This window comes from Numida meleagris, chromosome 16, assembly GCF_002078875.1.
Source record: "Numida meleagris isolate 19003 breed g44 Domestic line chromosome 16, NumMel1.0, whole genome shotgun sequence".
Lineage (NCBI taxonomy): Eukaryota > Metazoa > Chordata > Aves > Galliformes > Numididae > Numida > Numida meleagris.
In genome coordinates, this window is record NC_034424.1 from 280,668 (window position 1) to 299,907 (window position 19,240).

Sequence of the window (19,240 nt, forward strand, 5' to 3'; positions counted from 1 at the left end):
AAGTATAATACTGCTCTGTGTGCTGCAGCCATTGCAGAAGCGACGGCAGGACAGGATCTGGGCAGTGCTGCCTTCTTGGCATCTTTCCTTGCCCTGGCTGTTGCTAGCTTTTCCCTAGCAGTAAAGCAGCTGAGCTAGGGGCCAGCTCACTCCTGGGGGGCATTGCCACGGCTCTGGGTGTGGGACAGAGCGTGAGGGCTGCATCAGGAGCCCATGGCGTAGCCCTGCTGCTGTCCTGGCCCAGCACTGCTTCTCCTGCCCCATGCAGTGAGGGAGCCTCCCATGAGGTACACAACACAGCAGCTCCTCACACTGCTTTTATTAGAGGTTTTCACCACACACCATCCTCAAGGAAAAACTACTTCACAGTGACAGGCTGAGGCGGGTGTTCCCTCATAGCTGTGGTCCAACAGGGGGAAAACAAGAAACAAAGGAGAAAAAAAAGAACACTCCAGCTGTGCTTTGTGCCAAGTGTCCATCTTCCAGCACGGCTTCAGCACTGCATCCAGGGGAACAACACCTCACCCTTGCTCTGCAGCGCACAGCCACAAGGCATGGACACTGCGATTAGCCCTGCATCCACAGGAGATGCTAAAAGAAACAGAAAAGAAAAAGGACCAGGCAGTGTTGTCAGCCATGGTGTGAGGGGAGGGAAGCAGCAGCACAAGGAACAGCACTGGACTGCTGTGCTGCATCCCTACCATCAGCCCAGGGCCACCCACAGCTCCTGGCAGCCTTAATGATCCACCCAGCTGAGCCTGGGCTCTGGGGCAGAACCAGCACCACGGAGCCAGACCTGCAGCCCCTCCCTGGCAGAGGGTGCTCAGCACATGCACATCGCTTCACCATAATATGCGTAATTCCCACTCATCCCCCCCAGTACACCATTCCCAATTCTAAACTAGCAGAGCTGACACCCCCCCCCCCCCCCCCCCCCCCCACTTGAGGCAGACATGGGCCAGGGGCCCTCCTCAGCAGCTGCTTCCACAGCACTGTCCCCACTGCAGATCTCAGCCTTTGCCGGGCTACATCTCCTAAGGCATCGAGGTGAAGTGGTACTGCTGGGCCCAGCAGAGCCCTGGGGACAGGCCAGGAGAGAGAGGGTCTGCACAACATAGCAAGGCTGCAGGCAGGGTGCAAGCAGCAAGGAGCATCCCAGTCCCACTCTGCAGCCAACCCCTGCACTGCCCAGCCTGGAAAGTGCACAGCCCCCACCCGTCCTGCAGCCTTCACTTTTGCACAAAGTGGGACTACAACAAGGGAGCGGGCACAGGGCCTGCGCAGCATCCAGTGCTGCTCCAGAGGGGAGGGGATGCTGTGGGCAGGGCCCTGGCCCCTCACCAGGCTTTAACACATGCCTGCAGCAGCTGCGGAACAGCCTGGGGTCATTTTTTAACTTCCAAATCCCAACCGCTCCCCTTACATTCCAGGCAAGGGCTGTGAAGCCCAGGGCCTCCTCCACGGAGTGCGCAGCAGCACAGCACCCACAGGGCTGGGGGCAGTGATCGCTGCCCTGAACCGAGGGAGATGCGCTCCCCTCGCAGAGGCAGCAGTCGCAGCCCCGAGCACCAGGGGAGTGTATGTGGGGTCACCGCTCTCCAGCCAGCGGCAGCGGCCTCTCTGCCTGTCCTCCATGGCAAAGGAGCAGTGCTGGGGCTGGAGAGGACCCGGATGGGGTGAGGGCTCCGCTCTCCCCGTTCGCCACCCCCACAGCTCCTAGGGCAGCGAGAAGGGGGAGGAAAAGCACAAGGAGGAAAGGAAGCAAGCTGCAAGGGGCCAGCGAGGCCAGCAGTCAGTCTGGAGTTACACGTGGCCACCACAGAACAACTCCAGAGGGACACACTGGCCCCGATGGAGGGACGTGACAGCAGGCTCTTCTCCACGAAACAGAGACCTTCTCCAGGGTACAGGAACAGGGCACTTGCTGCCCAGAAGGGAGCAGTGCAAGCAATCCAGAAATAGCAAGGGCAACAGCAAGCTTCCCACAGGGACTGCTCCAGCCCTGATGGCCAAAGGCTCTCCGGGAGGACAAGGGCTGAGCCTGGGGAGCTCTGGGATCAGGGCGGCCACCAGGTCATGCTGGAGAGCAGCAGGGCATAGTGGGGCTGCGGCATGCTGGGGTGCCCACAGCACTGCAGCCATCCCCTGACCAGGGTTACATACAGCGCAGGGGCATGGATGCGTGCGTGCCTCAGGCCTGCTTCCAGCACTACCACTGTCCTCCCACCACTGCCAGAGCCTGCTGCTCAGGCTACACAGCCCCCTAGCGCACACATGAGCCCAGGCTTCAGGGGACAGGCATTTCTGTTTTCCATACAGGCAGTCCCACTGCTGCCCTCTATGTCCCAGGCAGCCAGCACTGCCAGCCCAACCTGCCCTGAGCACATCTGATTGAAATTGCAGCCACAGGGACACAAGGGCTTCCCCGTTCCACCTCACTGCAGCCAGCAGTGGCAGCAGTCCTGCAGCATGCCAGGCAGCCCAGCCCCTGCCAACAGTCAAGCACTGCAGCCTCCCAGCACCAAAGCACCACACAGCCCAGCGGTGCTCCCAGGAATGTCTCCTAAGGGAAGGCAGAGGGCTGAGCACACACTCGCCCACGGTGCTGGGGCAGGCCAAAGTCCTGCTTCACTACAGAGCTCCGAGGCCACGCACTGAAGCAGCTGGGTGAGCTGTGCTCACTGCCCCTGGGAAACTGGAGCATGGCTGTTCAGACGTCCAAGGCACCACACAGCCTGCCACTGTCCAGCCCAACATCTTCTCCAGAAAGGTCTCTCTGACGCCAGGAAAGAGGGCTCCCATCAGACACCTTGTTTCCATTCAGCACTGAGAAGGTTCCTTTTTGGGAAGGGGCAGGTCCAGGCTTCTCCCCCTCCCCTTTCTGCCCCTTCTTGCCCTGAGACCTGCCTGCAGGGGCTGGCTCTGTGTTCCCTGCTCCGTGTTGAGCGGGTTAGAGGCCCGAGAGGTCAACGATGGCTTTAATGAAGATGGCATCATCACGCACGTAGGAGTTCTTGGCTTCCATCACAGAGACGGGGCAGAACAGCGGACAGCCGCTGGCAATGTTCATTTCCGTGACTGGGCGCTGGAAGGAGGAAGAGGTCACGTCGGGTCGGAACGCATCAATGATGTGCTCCCGGTTGTTCTGATCCAAGAGCATCAGGGTTACCTGTGGCAAGCGTGAGAATACAGAAGAGCAGCTGAAGGAAAAGGACAGAGAAGCCCAACTTGGCGGCCCACTCACTACGGCCATGAAACACGCTCATACTAATGTAACACTGCACATCTACAGATCAGAGAGACATCTGCAGCCAGGGGCAGCACAGGATGTCAGCCCTCATCACTGGAAACCCCTGGACAGAAGAGGACCATCACCAACTGAGCAATCCTACAGCAGCAGGCACACAACTCCACCTCCCACATGGCTATCTCCTCAGGTTCCAGAGAGCTCCCATCCCATTGAGAACGGAGGTGGCACGTTCCACATTGGCATGCCCTGGCTCAGCCTCAGGTGTTTTGCAAAGCCCAGAAGCCAAAATCTGAATGGGTGATGCTGCGCAAGCACCAGCTGCAGGCAGCACAGCACGCAGAGGTAGGTTGGCCCTGCGTCAGCAGCAGGGCTCTGCTCGCCCTCCGACACGCCATCCTGCCTCACTGCCCACAGGATGGGATGCTTTCGGAACAATGGAGATTCCCTGGAGCGGCTGACAGCCGCAGGCCGTGCTGAGGGCTCTGACCCAAGCTCACCTTCTGGTTGAAGGGCCAGCGCAGGAGCGCGTCGTTGGGTCCTTTCATCACCACGAAGAACAGGGACAGATGGGTCCCACGCCCGGTGCCATCCCCGTTCAGGTAAACACGCAGGCACATCTTATAGCCATACTTGCTCGTGTAGAAAGCTGTTAACAAACAAACATAGCATGGGTTGGAAACCGCGAAGCCTGGCACCAAGCTTCCGCCAAAGACTCTACAGCTGGGACCCCAGAAGAAACCAGGCTGGGGTTTTACAGGGCCCTGGCAGGGTGGGGAGGGGGGCACACCAACACAGAACGCCCCTCATTTCCCAGCACCCCAGAGCTGCAGGGAGAGGGGTGCAGCCCCGCAGGGCCCCAGCAGCTCTGCCCAGCACAGAGTGGCCCAGCAGCTGCCTCCTGACAAAGCAACTGAGCGGTAACTGCACTTCCTTCCATTTGCTTTACAACGGATTTTACCTGCTATCTATTTGCTCGTGTTTTAATACAAACCCAACAATTGTACCTGTTTTCCTTTCCCAGCCCACTCACAGCTCCCTCTGCTGCCAGCTGTCTCCTTCCCAAGCTGAACAATATCCATCTGCCCATTCCACTTTGTAAGATGGAAAACCACCTCCACAAGGACCTTTTTCTAAACCAAGTAGTATTTGCTTCTCAGACCAGTTCCTAAGCTAAGGCAGCACAGGGAATGGAAACTTCTCATCTAAGCAGCACTATCAGCTACTGCACGAAGAAAGGCATGCAACTCTATTCTTGCAAGACAGAAAGGGAAAAATAGCCCTGTCCCTTCCAGACACATCCCGGTGCGCTAGGCAGAGGCAACCTTCCCTTCCCTCCAGCTGCCTGCTCATGCTCCTCCAGGGGCTGACCTGGCCATGACCTCGGACAGAAGTCAGGTCCCCCAGTGAGGGCACAGTGGTATGAGCTCCTTTAGGGTACGAGCAACCCCAGAGCTCAGCACAGGGAGCAGCAGGGGCCAGGAGCTGCCACCTTGCTCCGGGCTCTAACCCAAAACTGCAGCCTCAGGAGGTGCTGACGCCGAGAAGCTCCTGAGCGCTGGGCAGCAAATAGAGTGCAGGGGTTAAGGTCCTATCTCTGAGCCAAACAAAATGCATCTGAACCTAATTTAGTCGCTCTGTGAAGGAAGGAAGTGCTGCCTTTCTAGAACACGACAGAGACCAGGGGTTTTCCACAGCTGTCACTGACTTTTAGAAGGAAATACTAATTGCATACACAGTTTCAGTGGCAGTTTAGCTCCCCTCAAGAAGAGGGAATCCTTTTTGCCTTCAGGTTTTCATAAGCAAAAGGACTCCAGACAACCTTCACCCAGGAAACAGTTTAAAATAGTTTTAGAAGTGCCACTGCTTTTATCTCCTGGCCCAGCAACAATCTGGTTTTTCATTACACCAGGAAGCAGTGCAGCATCTACGCCCATGCAGCTCTGGCCAGTTTCAGAAAGTATCATAAAGGGCTATTCCAGAACTAAGACAGCTGCATTTTCCACTATGAGAAATTAAAAGGTTTTCTGCAATGCAGAAAGCACCTTCTTCAGCAGAGCACTTTCATTCAGCCCAATGCTTTTTATGAAAACAAAACAAACCAGAAGATGGTTCAGATTTCCCTGAGAAAGAGGGAAGACCAGAAGCACAGTGGAGTGGCCATGCATTCCACTTGCTAAGGTCATCATTACAAACTCCACACCCAGATGAGGCACAAAAGCACTTTTTCTATTTTGGGGGCAATAACCTGGAGAGAAGATCGCAGGAGAGCGGCCCGTGATCGCCTCCTGGCGCTTCCTGGCAAATTCTGTTATCTTCCAGATGAAAACACCATCGTAGCTGGAAGCTTCCATGTTGCGGATCTTTTCCTCCATCTCAGCCATGGCCAGGTCTTTGAGCCCAATGCTCCTTTCCAGCTGCCGGACCTGCTCGGTGGAACAGATGGCACAGCCTGGTCAGACACGTGCTGCAGTGAGACCGCAGCCCCAGGACACCCCGCAGCTCTGCCCTGCAGAGGGGGGTGTTCTTCACAACCAACAAAGGGCCAGGGGTAGAAATGCAGAAATGTAAGGCAATCCACTACAACTTCCTTTGGAACCCCGTCATTCTGGAGAAGACACACTAATAACAATTCAGCGTCTGAGCTGGGAACTTTCCTGCAGCAAATGGAAAAACTCTCCCCATGAGCACTTTTGTTGTGTTGCAGAACAAGGGGTGAGGTTGGGGGAAAAAAAAAGAAAGTCATCTTTGTGACAAAAGTAGACTGAGAAACAGAAGGACCCATGCACAGCCAACCAAGCTGGTTGCTGTGATGCAACGAGTTACGTCTGTATTGGCAGATCCCGTGCAGAGAAAGCACAGAAACTACAAACTGCAAAATTCCCAGGCCCCAAGACACAAGGGCACCCCACTGGAACACAACGCTGGGGCAGCTGCTTCCCTCCAGGCCATGCCCCCACCATCAGGTTCTACACAGCGTGGCCAGGAATGCAAAGAGATTCAGTGGAACGCCGGCTCCTCCCTCTCCAGTTGGAGGACTTTACCTAAGAACATCTCAGTGCATACATCAGTTAATTACTAACAGAGACCCAAATGCTTTAGGTCAATTTAATTCCTGTCTTTTCCAGGAAGCTTCTGAGGGTTGGGCATAGTCACAAATGGTATCTTAGCACGCTACCTTCAGATTTAGGGAGATACAGGAGTGGATACAGGTGGAGCTCTGCTAACAACATGGAAAGGAAGCTGACAAAAAGCTCTGCTCAGAGCTTGGGGAAAACCAAACCAGGCTCTACACACCTTGTTACTCAGTGTCTCGATTTGCTCCTGGTCTAGTCGATGCTGCCGACTGTATGCTTCAGCTGTCAGAGACACCCTTTCTACCTCTCTATTGAGCACGCAGACAATGTTCTCAAAGGTCACTGTTTTCTTCTCCAGCGCATCACACCTTCCCAAGAGCTCCAGGGACTTGAACAGCTCTGACTCCGGGCACAGGGAGTTTGCTGCCAGCAGTGGGGAGCTGCTCTGTGATGAGGGAAGGGCAGGAAGGTGCTTCAGGTCTCCAGATCCACTCTTGAGGCTGAGCACAAAGCTCAGCAGCATGTACAGATGCTCTGCCAGACACTTGCTTTCGTGTTCTGGTAGCTTTTCATTTTCCACCTACATGAAGAGAAATATATCCCATTCAGCAAGCTCAAGCTGTCACCATCCACAGAAAAATGTCCTCCTCTTGAGGCCACAGTGTTAGCTTCAAATTATAAAGGGAAAAAAAATCAAAGAAAAACAGTTTAAAAAACGTGGATTTTGTTGGTGTTTTCATTTTATTACAGAAAAGCTGCGATCATATACAATGGCGGATGCTTAATGTTCCCTCAGTTGCTCACTGTTCTACTCTGCCCTCCTCCAGTCCTTTGCAGAAGGGCTCTATCAGACCGACTTAACAGAACCAATGGACAAAGCCTCACATAATCCTCCTGAGAAGGGATTTACACTAACATCACCAGTAAGAGCTGGGAAAACCACGTCACATGGAGAAATACTGCCCGACCCAAGCTCTAGCAGTGGAACATGCCATGGGATACCCAGGTCTGTCCTGACAGCTGTTGACACTGTAACCACCCAGAGCCTCAAAGCACTCCGTGCAGCTCTCAAAATGTCCTTCTGCATTGCTCTCTCTCTGGTACCCAGAATATGGACAGTAGATAACGTCAAGTGGCATTTGCAAAGGGTCTAAAACACCACTGCTGAAATAGCTGAGCACGAGCACCTGCAACAGGTTGGGCTACAGCCGTCTGTGGGTCATAGCTAACGCTGGAACTGAAAACAGGTCCCTACGACAGCCAAGAGCAGATAACCCTTACCATCTCAGCACAGCCGACAACCTCAAATCTGCAAGGCACTTTACATTTGCCACAATTCTTCACGTGGTCCTGAAACTAGAAAAGAAAGAAGATAATGTTAAACGGGTCTTATGCTGCCCAGATAACCCCGTCTCCAGCTCACTGAGGTCTAGGAACCTGAAGACAACCAACGCTAATCGCTGGCAGCCGCACTGTGCCTCAGCCTCCTCACAGCTGGCAGCTGCCCAGAGGCGCAGAGGCCAAGGCTGGATCTCTGTAGAGACGTGCCAATAACCCACTGGCCTCCGAGATGACTCGTTTGGATTCCCACACAGTGTATGATTAATTCTAAGAAGCACTGGCACACTGCCATCTTGTTTCTGCCATACCTCCCACCGTTAGGTATCAGTGGTCTATTGTGAACAGCACATTTAACGCCCACATCTGCCACAACAGATGTCAAAAACTGTTTTTAAACCACTTTTTGAAAAGCTTCTAGGCACAGCCGGCACACTCCGTGCCCCAGGTTACTCAGTCCCACGCTGCAGGACCGGGAGCACAGCGCCTGCAGCTCATCTGTATATGTTTGGGGAAAGATCCGAGTGGGAATTAACACTTAAATGGACAGAGCACCCACTGGAATCCCAGCGGTGTGAGCCTACTCCCTGCTGGGCTCTGGCACGCCCACGCCCAAAGCACGGGCACAAAGCCCTTCCTTACGTTGGCTGTTTTAAAGAGCTCTTTACTCATCTTTTTGATGAGGAAACGTCCCCATCTCTGACTTCCTACCAGTACGTCCAGCCTCATGGATAAGTCACTCGTGCGCAACAGGCTGCCAGCTCACTGCTTCCCCACTCCGCACTCAGATGGTCTCAGCTCCCCCCAGCTCCGAGGGCCGCGCACACAGCCCCCAGCAGCCACATACCTTCTCTCTGGGGATCTTCTTCTTCCCGCAGCCATCACAAGTCAATGGAAATTTCGGGCAGACTTCATCATGAGCCTGTAAAAGAACAGACAGGAGACTTTGGTGCGCTCAGAACTCTCTGTGCTGGCCCAGTTCTGTGACCTCCAGGCTGCCAGCGCTTTGGGTGCGTACAGAGCCTTCTGAAATCAGCCTCGATTTAAGGAGTTGCTATAACATTTTAAAAGAAAAAATAAATAAATAATCAAGTTACTGCTTTGATGAATAACCAACAGGAAGCTCCACGCATGGCGTTGCCAGGAAAAGGTGTGTTCAGGCAGCATCTCAGCAAGGTCATGGGTGTAATTTTTGGGGATCAGTCCAACAGAAAACTGTTCTTCAGACAGAAAGGGAAACCATCTGAAACCACCCAATCTGAGCATCCCATGTCGTGACAAGGATCACAGCAGTGCCACGCTCTGTCCGTGGCACACACTGCTCAGCAGGGACTGCTGGAGCATCGCTGCACTCTGTACCGCTTCCACACAGCTCAAGCTCATCTCCTTGTGCACCAACTGGCTGAAACAATTTGGCTTTTGTAATGAGGGATCCAGATAGCACCTCTTGCTTTTCTGTCCGAGGTTACGTAAGCTTCAATGAACCACTGTAAATTCCATTAATATGTCGTTCAAAATTGAGACTAGAAAGTGTTTAACTACACCCTTCTGGTAGTAACAGAAAAAAAAATAATGAAATATTTATAAAGCAGCTATCTGAAACCAGATGCCTTGAAAACCTGCTCACATTTATCCATATTAAAACAAGTCACCGCCTCAGGGAGGGGGGACATGCGCAAGCTGTTCTCTTACCACATCAGAAACTGGAAAGCGAAACCCACAAGCGGCTCAGCTTTGGCGTGCTGGGAACTCTCTCTTTTTTATACTTGAGATGAGCAGGCAGAGCCCAAGGCTCACGGCACTGTCCCTGAGCAGCCACCTCTGGTCCCCATGGCGCGGCCGCTGCACCAGGTGGGCAGAGGAAGGCGGAGGCAGCCTGCAGAGGGGCTGACCCCTTTCCGACAGCTGCTCCTGCTCTCCACTTCTGCAGCACCAGACAACACCTTCCCCGCGACCCGCAGAGCGCTGGCACAGCAACAGACGCTGCGCTCCAGCTGAAGCAGGAGTCACTGCAGATACAGCCACTTAAAAGAGGGGACTTCGCGCTTCTCCTGCACAAGCTGCGATGTGTGAAATCACCACCTCGTTGTTAGCAGCCTCCCATCTCGCAGCACTCCCCTCCGTGCTGGCACCTCCCCACAACGCACAGCCCTGAGCGCTGAGCTCGCAGCCGGAGCGTTGCGGAACGGCCCTGCATGGCTCCAAGCACCACCAGCCCATCTGCGAGTTGCTGGCACACTCAGCAGCTCCAAAGCGCTGATCCAAACCTCTTGGTTTACAGGACATTTTTATACTTATAGTGTAGGGCTCCTCCAGAACCCCTACTTCTGCCCCTGCCCACTCTGTGTGGGTGCTATATCATGCAGGAATGCCGTCTGCCGACACCCACCCTGCCCAGCAGCTGGGGCAGGCACACGAGCCTGATCTGTGGCACTCCGCCACCCAGGGATGGGGCAACCCTCCTGCTACGTACAGCTCTCCCAAACCCACATCTGCACAGATGGGCTGCTCTGACCGCCTGGCACCAGCCACAAGCAGCTTTAGAAAGCCATCGCTGCCACTGCACCAGGTAAGATGGGTCTCTCTCCCGCTGTGAACTTGTTCTAAGTTAGATTTGGGTAGGAGAGAGGAGACAGCAATAAAGGAATTAGAGCAGAGCTGGAGGAGCACAGCCCAAGCCAGACCTTCCCCTGCTACCTCAGCACCAGCTGCTCGCCCGGCAGCGGCTCAGCTGCTGCAGGCCTCAGCACCCGACAGCTGCGAGAGAAAAACAAATGTGGGCAGAGCTCAGCCTCCGCAGAGACACCTCCTCCTTCCCGCTCAACAACACCAAAGCCATTGGCTGATCTCACAGACTGATTGCCCTCCCTAAAAACAAAGCATTCCCAGCAGCACTGCTGCACAGTGCGTTGGCTGCACCCCACAGGGACTGGCGATTCTGCAAGAGCTGAGTGGCTAGGAAACTGGCCCCCAGCTGCCTCCGAGGGCCACAACAGCCCTGCGCTCATGGGCAACCACTGCAGCACAGCACGACGGGCTGCAGCAGAGGCACCCAGCACTCCTCCCCTCATCTCCAGGTCCCATAGCAGCACGCCTGCAGCGCGCAGGATGTAACTCTCGTACCTTAATATCAGGGAAGTAGAAAAGTGATTTGCAGTATTTGCAGTTGAGGGTTCTCTCGGGGCACTCCCGCTCAGAGTGGCGCTCCTTCTCATTCAGAGGGATCACACCTCTACATGCCTGGCACTCAATCAGCAGGAACGGGCAGTTCCCCTCATGGCAGCTCTGTGACAGGGAGAGCAGCACAGTTCAGTACAGCCAGACAGAAAAGCAGACACACACAGGCAGAGAAGCTGGGCTTAGCAACAGCAGCTGATCCCCGGAGCTGGAATGATCATCTGCTAAGGAATGCCAGGAGGAGCTGCTCTGCCGGGCCTGCGTAAATGAGACAAAAGGGAAAACTGCAGTTTAATCCGATTCCTGCTCCAGGTCTCAAAAGCTCTGCTGAACTTGCCTTGAACTACTGCTTAAAGTCACCATCTTCATGTCACGGCGGTGGAACAGGATGTGTGCTTGCCCCCAGCTGCCCTGCTCCGAACCTGGTTCAAATGTACATCTATTCTATGGAGGTTTCTCAACTGCGCCGGGAAATCCATCAGCATGACACAATGCTGGGGACAAGGGAGGCAGCTGAGAACAGCCAGAAGCACTCTGCTGCGAGCCCCCGGTTATCTGCACAGGGCTGGCTGCTGCTGCACCCAGTGCAGGCTGGGCTGCACCCCGCAGTGCTCTGCAAAGCCTCCCATGGGCACAAGTTGCTCTGGGAAAGCGCTCCGAGCACGGAAACAACAAGCACAGGCATGCACAGAGCAGAAAGGCTTGGAAGCAGGGAGGGAGCAGCTAAGAAGAAGGAAAATTTACAGGAAGGCAGAAGAGAAACAGCTGGAAGGGCACCAGCACACAGAGCATGGCCAGAGCTGTGGCAGTGCCAGCCCAGACACCATAGCACGGCTAATTCAGCCTCAAAGAAACTGCTGAACTCACGGCTGATGTGCAGATCAGCCACCACTGACAGCTCGGAGCTGTGGCCAGGCACACCCCAAGGCATGGAAACCATGGCTGCCTGCACAGTGCTTGCTGGTGAGCAGCACAGAAGTTGGCAGAGGTGACGTCATAGCTTTCACAGGGCCTCCCGTGCTTCTGTTTGCAGAATGAGGACCTCCACTGCAGAACCTTTGCTTCCAACATTCTGTGGTTTTATTAATCAGCTTCTAGGACTGATGAGATGGATGTTTGATTTGACGTCCAGAGGCAGAAAAAATTCAAGGCGGTGTTTCTGGCAGCAAAGCAGCTAAGGCAGCAGTGGGGAAGGCTGGTGCCATGAGAAATGCTGAAAGCAGCAGCAGCATTTCTACCATTTCCTGGGATGGACTCTGCCTTTCCTACAGCTTCGAGCAACGTGAGTGCTGTTGGGCATCCAAGGATGCTTTCTCCAAATTCTTGTGTTTTGCAATCCCCACCAGCCCAGAGGATGGATTTTGCCAGGAAGACTCAGGTCTCGGATGGAGCAGCCTGAGTTCCCTGCTGGCTGGGAGCTGCTCCCCGCTCAGCTGGAGCCACTCCGTCTGCACAGACAACCAAATCTGCTTGCCAAGGAAATTCAACATGACCGCCTCAGGCTCTAACAAGTTGTGGTAAACTGCTGCTTGATAAGTAGGGAGGTTCAGAGGAACTGGGAACAGAGATAACACCATGGGTCCAGCCCCCAGTTACCAGGCAGTCATGTGGCGAAGCCCCAAGAGGTGCTGCCTACATCGACCGAGGTCACCGCATCAGAACAAGCTGTCACCAAGCACATGGTCTCGTCACGCAGTCCTGCTAGCAATGGTAGGCACCAGCACATTTCATAGCACGCATCTGAACTCACCGCTGCCGTGTAGTCCTTCCTGACAGCCAAACACTGCCAGGCACTAGCAGCTGGGAAGCCTGCTCTGCTCCACGCACACTAACAACACCAACCATGCCTAGCAGCCTCCAGGACTCTGCTCTGCAGAGCTCTCCCTTCCTCTCAGCAGGCATATCCATCCCACAGCCCAGCTTTGTTGCTCTCCTTCTTATGTTTTAATAAAAAAAAAATATATAAAAGTTTTGTTTCTTACATATGTTAACTTTATTACGTATTTTATGAGGGCTGCTCTGAAAGTAATGCCTCCTGTTTTATGACGTTGGCCCACAATGCCACAAACAGATGTTGGTGGGATGGCAGCAGAGGCCGAACCTTCCCACCAATATCCCGTTACGTGCTGCTGCCGTGTGACAGATGGCAGCAGGGGGGTGGTCTGACAGAATGGTGCCTGACGTGGGAACGTGTATGGAGCAAATATGTGGCACTGAATTGCTCCATGAAGGAAAAATGCCAATGAATGCCATTCACTGACACTTGTGAACGCTGACAGAGACCAAAGAGAGGATGTGAGCGCAGCGAGGGGCGGGTGGTGCGTTTCAGCAGCGGTGGTGACAGCGACAGTGGTCACCTCTGCTGGTGTGGGCTTGTTGATCACTGATGAAAATGCGGAGAGCTAGTGGTGGTGACTACACTGAAAAATAGCATTTTGTAGCTGCAAATTTGCTCTACCAAACAGTGTTACTGTGCTCAACGTATCTGTTGGAGTTTCCAGGGAAAAACAAAGGAGGCATTACTTTCGGAGTGGCCTACACATGTGCAGCCCCAGACAACCACTCCTCGCCCAGTGCAGCACAGGCACGCCAACAGGTCAGACACCCATGCTCGAAGCAGCATCTCCAGCAGCACACATTGCCGGATCTCTCGCACCAACCTCAGTGGCACACCAACCACACTGCAAAGGCACTGCTGAGGCAGGGGACAGCGGGTGTCCTGCAAGGGGATGGGCAGGGGAGGGCGGGCTGCTGTGCCCTCAGCTGAGGCTGCGCCCAGCAGAAGGGTGATTACAGCACGAGGCATGTGGAGAAGGGGAGATGATGAGAAGGGCAGTTTTCACAAAATGGAAAAGGCAAGCCTGTAGCGAGCAGCTCGATCTCAAGCCCAATCACTTTACTTTGTCCAAAGAGCTGATAGCATCTCTTTACCTTTTAAAGAAGGGTGTGTGTGATTGGGGTTCTGGCACTCGCCTGATCTCTGGAATCTGAGGAATTCCTAGCTGGCAGTGAAGTGCTGCCCCAAAATGCCAACAGCTGTGCACAAACAGAGGCTTCCCAGGGTTTTCACGCAGGCTTTAATGGGACGCATCAATCCCTCAAAGCTTCAAAGTCAGCCAGGTGCAGCTCTTGGTTTTCAAAGGCTAAGCCTGGGAACAAGGTGGGCCACCACAATGAGGCTGAGCGGCTCCCAGCAGCGTGCTGCAAGCAGATCGTGGCCGTCGGGGCTTTCCAGCCCCCTCCCACGTGCCCGGTGCTCCCCGCGCTCACCTCCCACCGCACAGCCTGGTTGGAGCTGCCAGCCACTGCTGCTCACCAGGGGTGGGTATTGCTCGTGGGCTTCAGCTCCTGTGAGCAAAGGCACATCATGTCCCTTCTGCTACAATAGAAGGCCCTTCTGGTCACCTCTAGGTACCAGTGCAGCACGTGGGTCCTCCTGGGAAGAAGCAATCTGGTCCTCATCAGCCAGCTGCAAACAGCACTGAACACCACGTTGCAACTTGGAGCCAAAATCTTCCAATTCCTGATTCTATAAGAAACTCTGGTTGCTCTGGTACAGCGTCATCAAGTGCTCTTGCCACAGCACTTAGAAAACTGCATCTATGCTGGTGATACTGCAATAAAATATCTAACAGCACGTTTAAGAGGCAACAGAAACCAGGTGAGTATTTCCAAGACCAGCAGCTCTGCTCCAAACCACAGCCTGAGACTGAAAGCTACGACCAAAAGCTACCAGGGCACTCACAGGGACACAGCTGGGGCCACCCAGCTGTGAAGCACCACTCAGGGTCCCCATCACATTTCTGGAGAGGAATAGTTTTTCCTACATGAAGGGCAGCAGGGGTCCTTCACCACCTCCCGGGGAGCTGCAGGAAGGATCACACAGAACCAAAGTGCCCTCTCTGACTTGGATTAGGACATGTCACCATCACAGGTGACAGCCATCTTATCTGCATTAGCTGAGCTCATGTTTTACTAGCACTCACTCACCAAAAAAATCAGTTGAAATACTGCCATCACGATTAAGCTTAAAACATAAGTTCCCCTTTGCACAGAACTTGTTGGGCCAACGCAGCGTAAATATTTGCATTGTTCCCCCAAGCTCCTGGACATCACAGGACATACTTTCTTAGTCTTTCCTTTTGCTCTCAGGGGATGGTTTTAGTTCTCTGACCCTGCTCAGATTTTCCGCCTGCACCTAAAGGCTCCTGCCCACAGCTTGCCTTCCTGTACGCACATTCAGACTGATTATCAGGAAACCTAGATCTGAAAAGAGGGCGCAGATTAAAAGGAAAACCCCCGCCAGCCCCACCACAAAACACTTTATCTGAATGCCGCTAAATATTTACAACTGCATCCAACAGTTAGAAGAATGCATTTATAAACCCAGGCGTGTTCTAAGTGCTTGCATATTTCGTACACTTTGCACAACTTTAAGCAGAATTGCAAGTCATGTCTTGAGCAGATTTCACTCTTTCAGTTCTGTATGTCCCTGTGAGATGTGAACTTCTGGGGCCTGAACAGAAAGCAAAACTGAGATTATCTTTTTTTTTTTTTTTTAAAAAAAAAAAAGAGCTAGAACTTTTCAGCTGCGGAACATTTTTTTCTTGTTTGTACCCTGGTAACGTTAGCAAACCAAAAGTGACAGTATGTCTTGATTTATAAGTGGAGAGCAGCCAAATCAGCCTCTCAGTACCAACACTGCACAAGTCTTAAATGAGCAAACAATGAATTAGCTCGGAGGGACTTTCCATGTCCTGTCGGAAATAGCACAGCAAGGGACTTTCCACCGCGGGAGCGCTGTGCTCATGCAGGACGTTACACACACTGCTGCCTGCAACGCAACCGTACAGCAGAGGGCAAACTGCAAAGCTGAGCTGTGCCATCACCGCCATGCTGAGCTACGAGCCTGCCGTGGGGCACTGCTGGACAGCCACACACAGACACCAGATGCTGGGTTAACACTCACCTCCACCTCTCCTTCCCCTACACGGGCCCTCAACCCCATGCATTGCTTCCCAGCACCTCATCACTCCCGGTGCTCTGGAAGCTGTGCACAAGAACCCAAAGCATCACGACACACTCAAGGGAAGGGAGACCCATCGCAGGGCGGCCTGCTGCCCCGAGCAGCTCCTTGGACACGTGCTGCTGGGACTGCGGTGCTTTCAGCCACACTGAGAGGACCTTTGGCACGTGATGACTTGCACTGAGCCCTGCAGGAGTTGCTCTTCCGAACTTCTTTAATCCAGGAGAAAGAGTTCAGAAGAGTGCCTCAGCCACAGCACCCTGACATGAGCACAGTAAGCTGCTGACAAATCTCATTTGGTTCAGTCTGATGGAGACGAGCTCGCTCACTACAATCAGCATTCAGAACACTGCAGCAGGCACAAGACCACTGTGCCACAAGGAACAGGCCACCAGCACTAATTACAGCACAGGACAAGGCCTGCACACACCAGCACAACAGCTTGGATCGGGAACCTCAGCAAAACACTGCGCTCTGCAGTGCAGCTCCTTGGTGGTCTCTGCTGCGTTGATGTCAAGCTTTTAACTTGAGATTTATTCAGGCATATGCATCCACACCACATGCCACTTAGAGATCTAAGAAGAACGGTTTCAAAGCAGGAAAAGCAGTTAGCATCCTATATCCACTTATCTTTCAGACTGTGCCAGTGCAAAGAAGCTGAAAGCTCCAGGCAGGAGGAAGGGGAAGCACAGCAGCAACACAGCTGTGGGCAGGAACTCAGGAGTGACCCACAGTCACGCTGTTTCTTCCTGCCATCCTGCAGTGGCATTGCCAAGAGAATCCACACCGAGCTGAAACTTATTCCTAATACACATCTCAGCCTGGTGAACAACCAGGCAACAGCCTTTGTCTAGGGCTAGTGCTGGAGGAAAAAAAAGTTTATTCCTCTTATTTTGAGCCCCTCATGTAATGGTTTATCCATTCCATTATGGATGACAAAATGATCCTTCAGGAGCAGCAGAACTTCACAGGTGAATAAACATTGCTCCCAACTGCCAACACATTTTAACAATGCTTTCTGCGCAGCGGAGCTGACTTGTAGGAAGGCACAGGGGAGCAAGCGGCTCACTGCAGGCCCCAGAACACTTCTCGTGAGGCACAATAGCTGTACACATGCTAAAGTCCAAAGGCTTGGATTAAAGAGCAGGAAGGGCAGATGAAAACCTTTCCAAAGACGAGCAGAAAACATCCTGGTGGCACAGAGCTACTCGGAGCGGTGTGTGCTGAGCCAGTGAATGACACCCAGGCCCCCTGCCCTCTTTCTGCAGGTACTACTTGGCCCTGCAGCTGGCTGGAAACACGACCGTGGATGGCCAGGCCACTTGCCCAAAGCTCACAGGTTTGAAATAGATTGCAGGTTCACACAGCATAGCAAACTTAACAACAATCTCACTGTATGGCACAGTTTCTTGACAATTTCCTCATCTCTTAGGGCAGAAAGCAATTAGAGGTAGAACAAGCGGTTCCCACCGTGGAAGTGTTCAGTGCCTGAGATCGCAAGCAAACTTGAAATTCTTCACCCTGAGCAGGACTCACAAAACTCAGCTCAGTGAGGAAATCTCTGCAGCTCCCGGAGAGCCTTGCTTGCAGTGAAGCAGAGGTGAAAGCTCCCACCATCACTGCCAGCTTCAGCAGAAAGCAAAACCCCCCAGCCTCTCCAGTCAGCACACAGAGGAAAGAAAAAGCGCGCAGACATCAAAAGCCTTCCTTCGAGATTTACCTCATATTCTTTAATAGTCCCCTTCCACGTGCAGCCCTCATTAATACAGACAGCAGGCAGACTTTCCACCTCCCGACGAGCTGCGTTGTCTGGGAAAGCCTACAGTGGAAAAGGTAAACGAACCACAGAAATCAGTGAGGGGTGCAAACATGGTCCAGCCTCGATTCTTTATTAACCACTCTTAACAAAAAAGTAAAACAAATAAAGAAAGGACTCCTCCCCGTGCCAGTTGCCACATCCTCAGAGGTGTGCTAATGGCAAACAAATCTTTATTATAGTACTTAAGTAGGTCATTGGTATATTCCCATGACCTGGATTTTACAAGTTGGGGAGTTCACCTTGTTAATCACAACTCTCACTGCTCAACAGCACATTTCCAAAGAACACATTGATCCCAAAGGACTTGTGTTTTAAAGGAAAACTACAAGTAGTATTAACAACAGGGATTTTTTTCTTTTATTAACAACAGGCATTTTTACTTACAGAGCTGGTTTCCAAAATAGAAACTCCTTCTTCATATATTCCTTCCTGAATACAGCTCGCACACTTCTGAGGTCCAGAACTAACAGACAGAAAAACAATAATCAAACACACAACGAAAAGCGACTGATATATGATATAATTGACTTCTAATAACTTAATAAAATGACAAGATTTTATTATCCTTAAAACAATTCACAGAGCCTTTGCTCAGGTGTAGTTTGCATACCCGTTTCTGATTCTGGGGCCTTTTTATTCGCCTTGTGATTCATTGTTCTACTCAGCTTCACTCAAAGGCAGCAGTGAGGGAGAACACAAGCAAACTTCTCTGAACCATATCCCTAATGTTCTGGCTCGAGAGGCCCCAGATGGCTTCAGGAGCAAGTTCCTGCAGCAGCGGTGCTGCAGACTGAAGGCAGTCAGTGACCCACCTGCACTGTCAGCGGAGTTTGCAAAAGCAATGCAAGAAATTCTGGAAAAGTAAAACTCTGAGGGAACCCGCACAAGAATACGGGCATGTCAGAGATCGCACACCCCTGATGCTGAACCTCAGAGGTTACACACCGCTTCTTTCCTGAGAAGGGACTAACGAGGTCTTCCAGCTCCTTTTTCTCTTCTGCTCACTTCTAAGCCTTTCTTTTTAAGGGTGAAGGTACAAAAGTTACCTTATAATCTTCTTCAGGCAATAGGAGCAGTAGCGGTGTCCGCACTGAGCCTGGAACGGCCGTCTCAGGATGTTCCTGCAGTCCGAGCAGAGGTACTTCACCTCCAGCTTAGTTCCCAGGATCTCCTTTGCAAACCCAGGCTGGTTCAGGTCCAGAGAGCCGGGCGGAGTAGAATTTGCTGCTGCCATGGGAACAAAAAATTCCGCCTGTACACCCAGAGCCTGGAAATAAAAATACGTTCCCTGTTTGGTTATACCTGCAGGACGGCAGCGTCTCACCGACCGTCACGGGGCACCGGAGCCCGGACAGCACCGGCAAACCGCGACGTGAGGCGCGCGACTGCCCCTGCCCGGCGGAACGCCCGCAGCCCCTCGCGGCGCACCGCGGGGAACATCAACACTACCCCCACCCCGGCCGGGAGCCCCGCGCCGCCCGGTGGCTCCAGGGAACGACCCGAAGGTGCCGGCCCGGCCCCGCGCGGCCCGGCCGCTCGAGGGCGGCAGCGATCTC

The 19,240-nt window shown here is 53.2% G+C and overlaps 1 protein-coding gene across 3 annotated transcripts in view; it reads right to left on the minus strand.

The window, feature by feature from the left end:
- Nucleotides 305-19,240, minus strand: part of TRAF2 (TNF receptor associated factor 2) — a 19,768-nt gene continuing 832 nt past the window's right edge. The window contains exons 1-11 of one of the 3 annotated variants that reach the window (XM_021413680.1): nucleotides 19,134-19,225; nucleotides 18,731-18,951; nucleotides 18,069-18,147; nucleotides 17,586-17,684; nucleotides 10,786-10,947; nucleotides 8,510-8,584; nucleotides 7,606-7,680; nucleotides 6,545-6,904; nucleotides 5,496-5,673; nucleotides 3,748-3,896; nucleotides 305-3,169 (exon numbers count right to left, since the gene is read on the minus strand). In XM_021413680.1, coding sequence (XP_021269355.1) covers nucleotides 2,951-3,169; nucleotides 3,748-3,896; nucleotides 5,496-5,673; nucleotides 6,545-6,904; nucleotides 7,606-7,680; nucleotides 8,510-8,584; nucleotides 10,786-10,947; nucleotides 17,586-17,684; nucleotides 18,069-18,147; nucleotides 18,731-18,918 — 1,584 coding nt within the window. In that variant the 5' untranslated portion in view covers nucleotides 18,919-18,951; nucleotides 19,134-19,225 and the 3' untranslated portion in view covers nucleotides 305-2,950. Of the gene's footprint in view, nucleotides 3,170-3,747; nucleotides 3,897-5,495; nucleotides 5,674-6,544; nucleotides 6,905-7,605; nucleotides 7,681-8,509; nucleotides 8,585-10,785; nucleotides 10,948-17,585; nucleotides 17,685-18,068; nucleotides 18,148-18,730; nucleotides 18,952-19,133; nucleotides 19,226-19,240 lie in introns of those variants that run through there. The other 2 variants (XM_021413679.1, XM_021413681.1) reach the window with 2 other exon arrangements.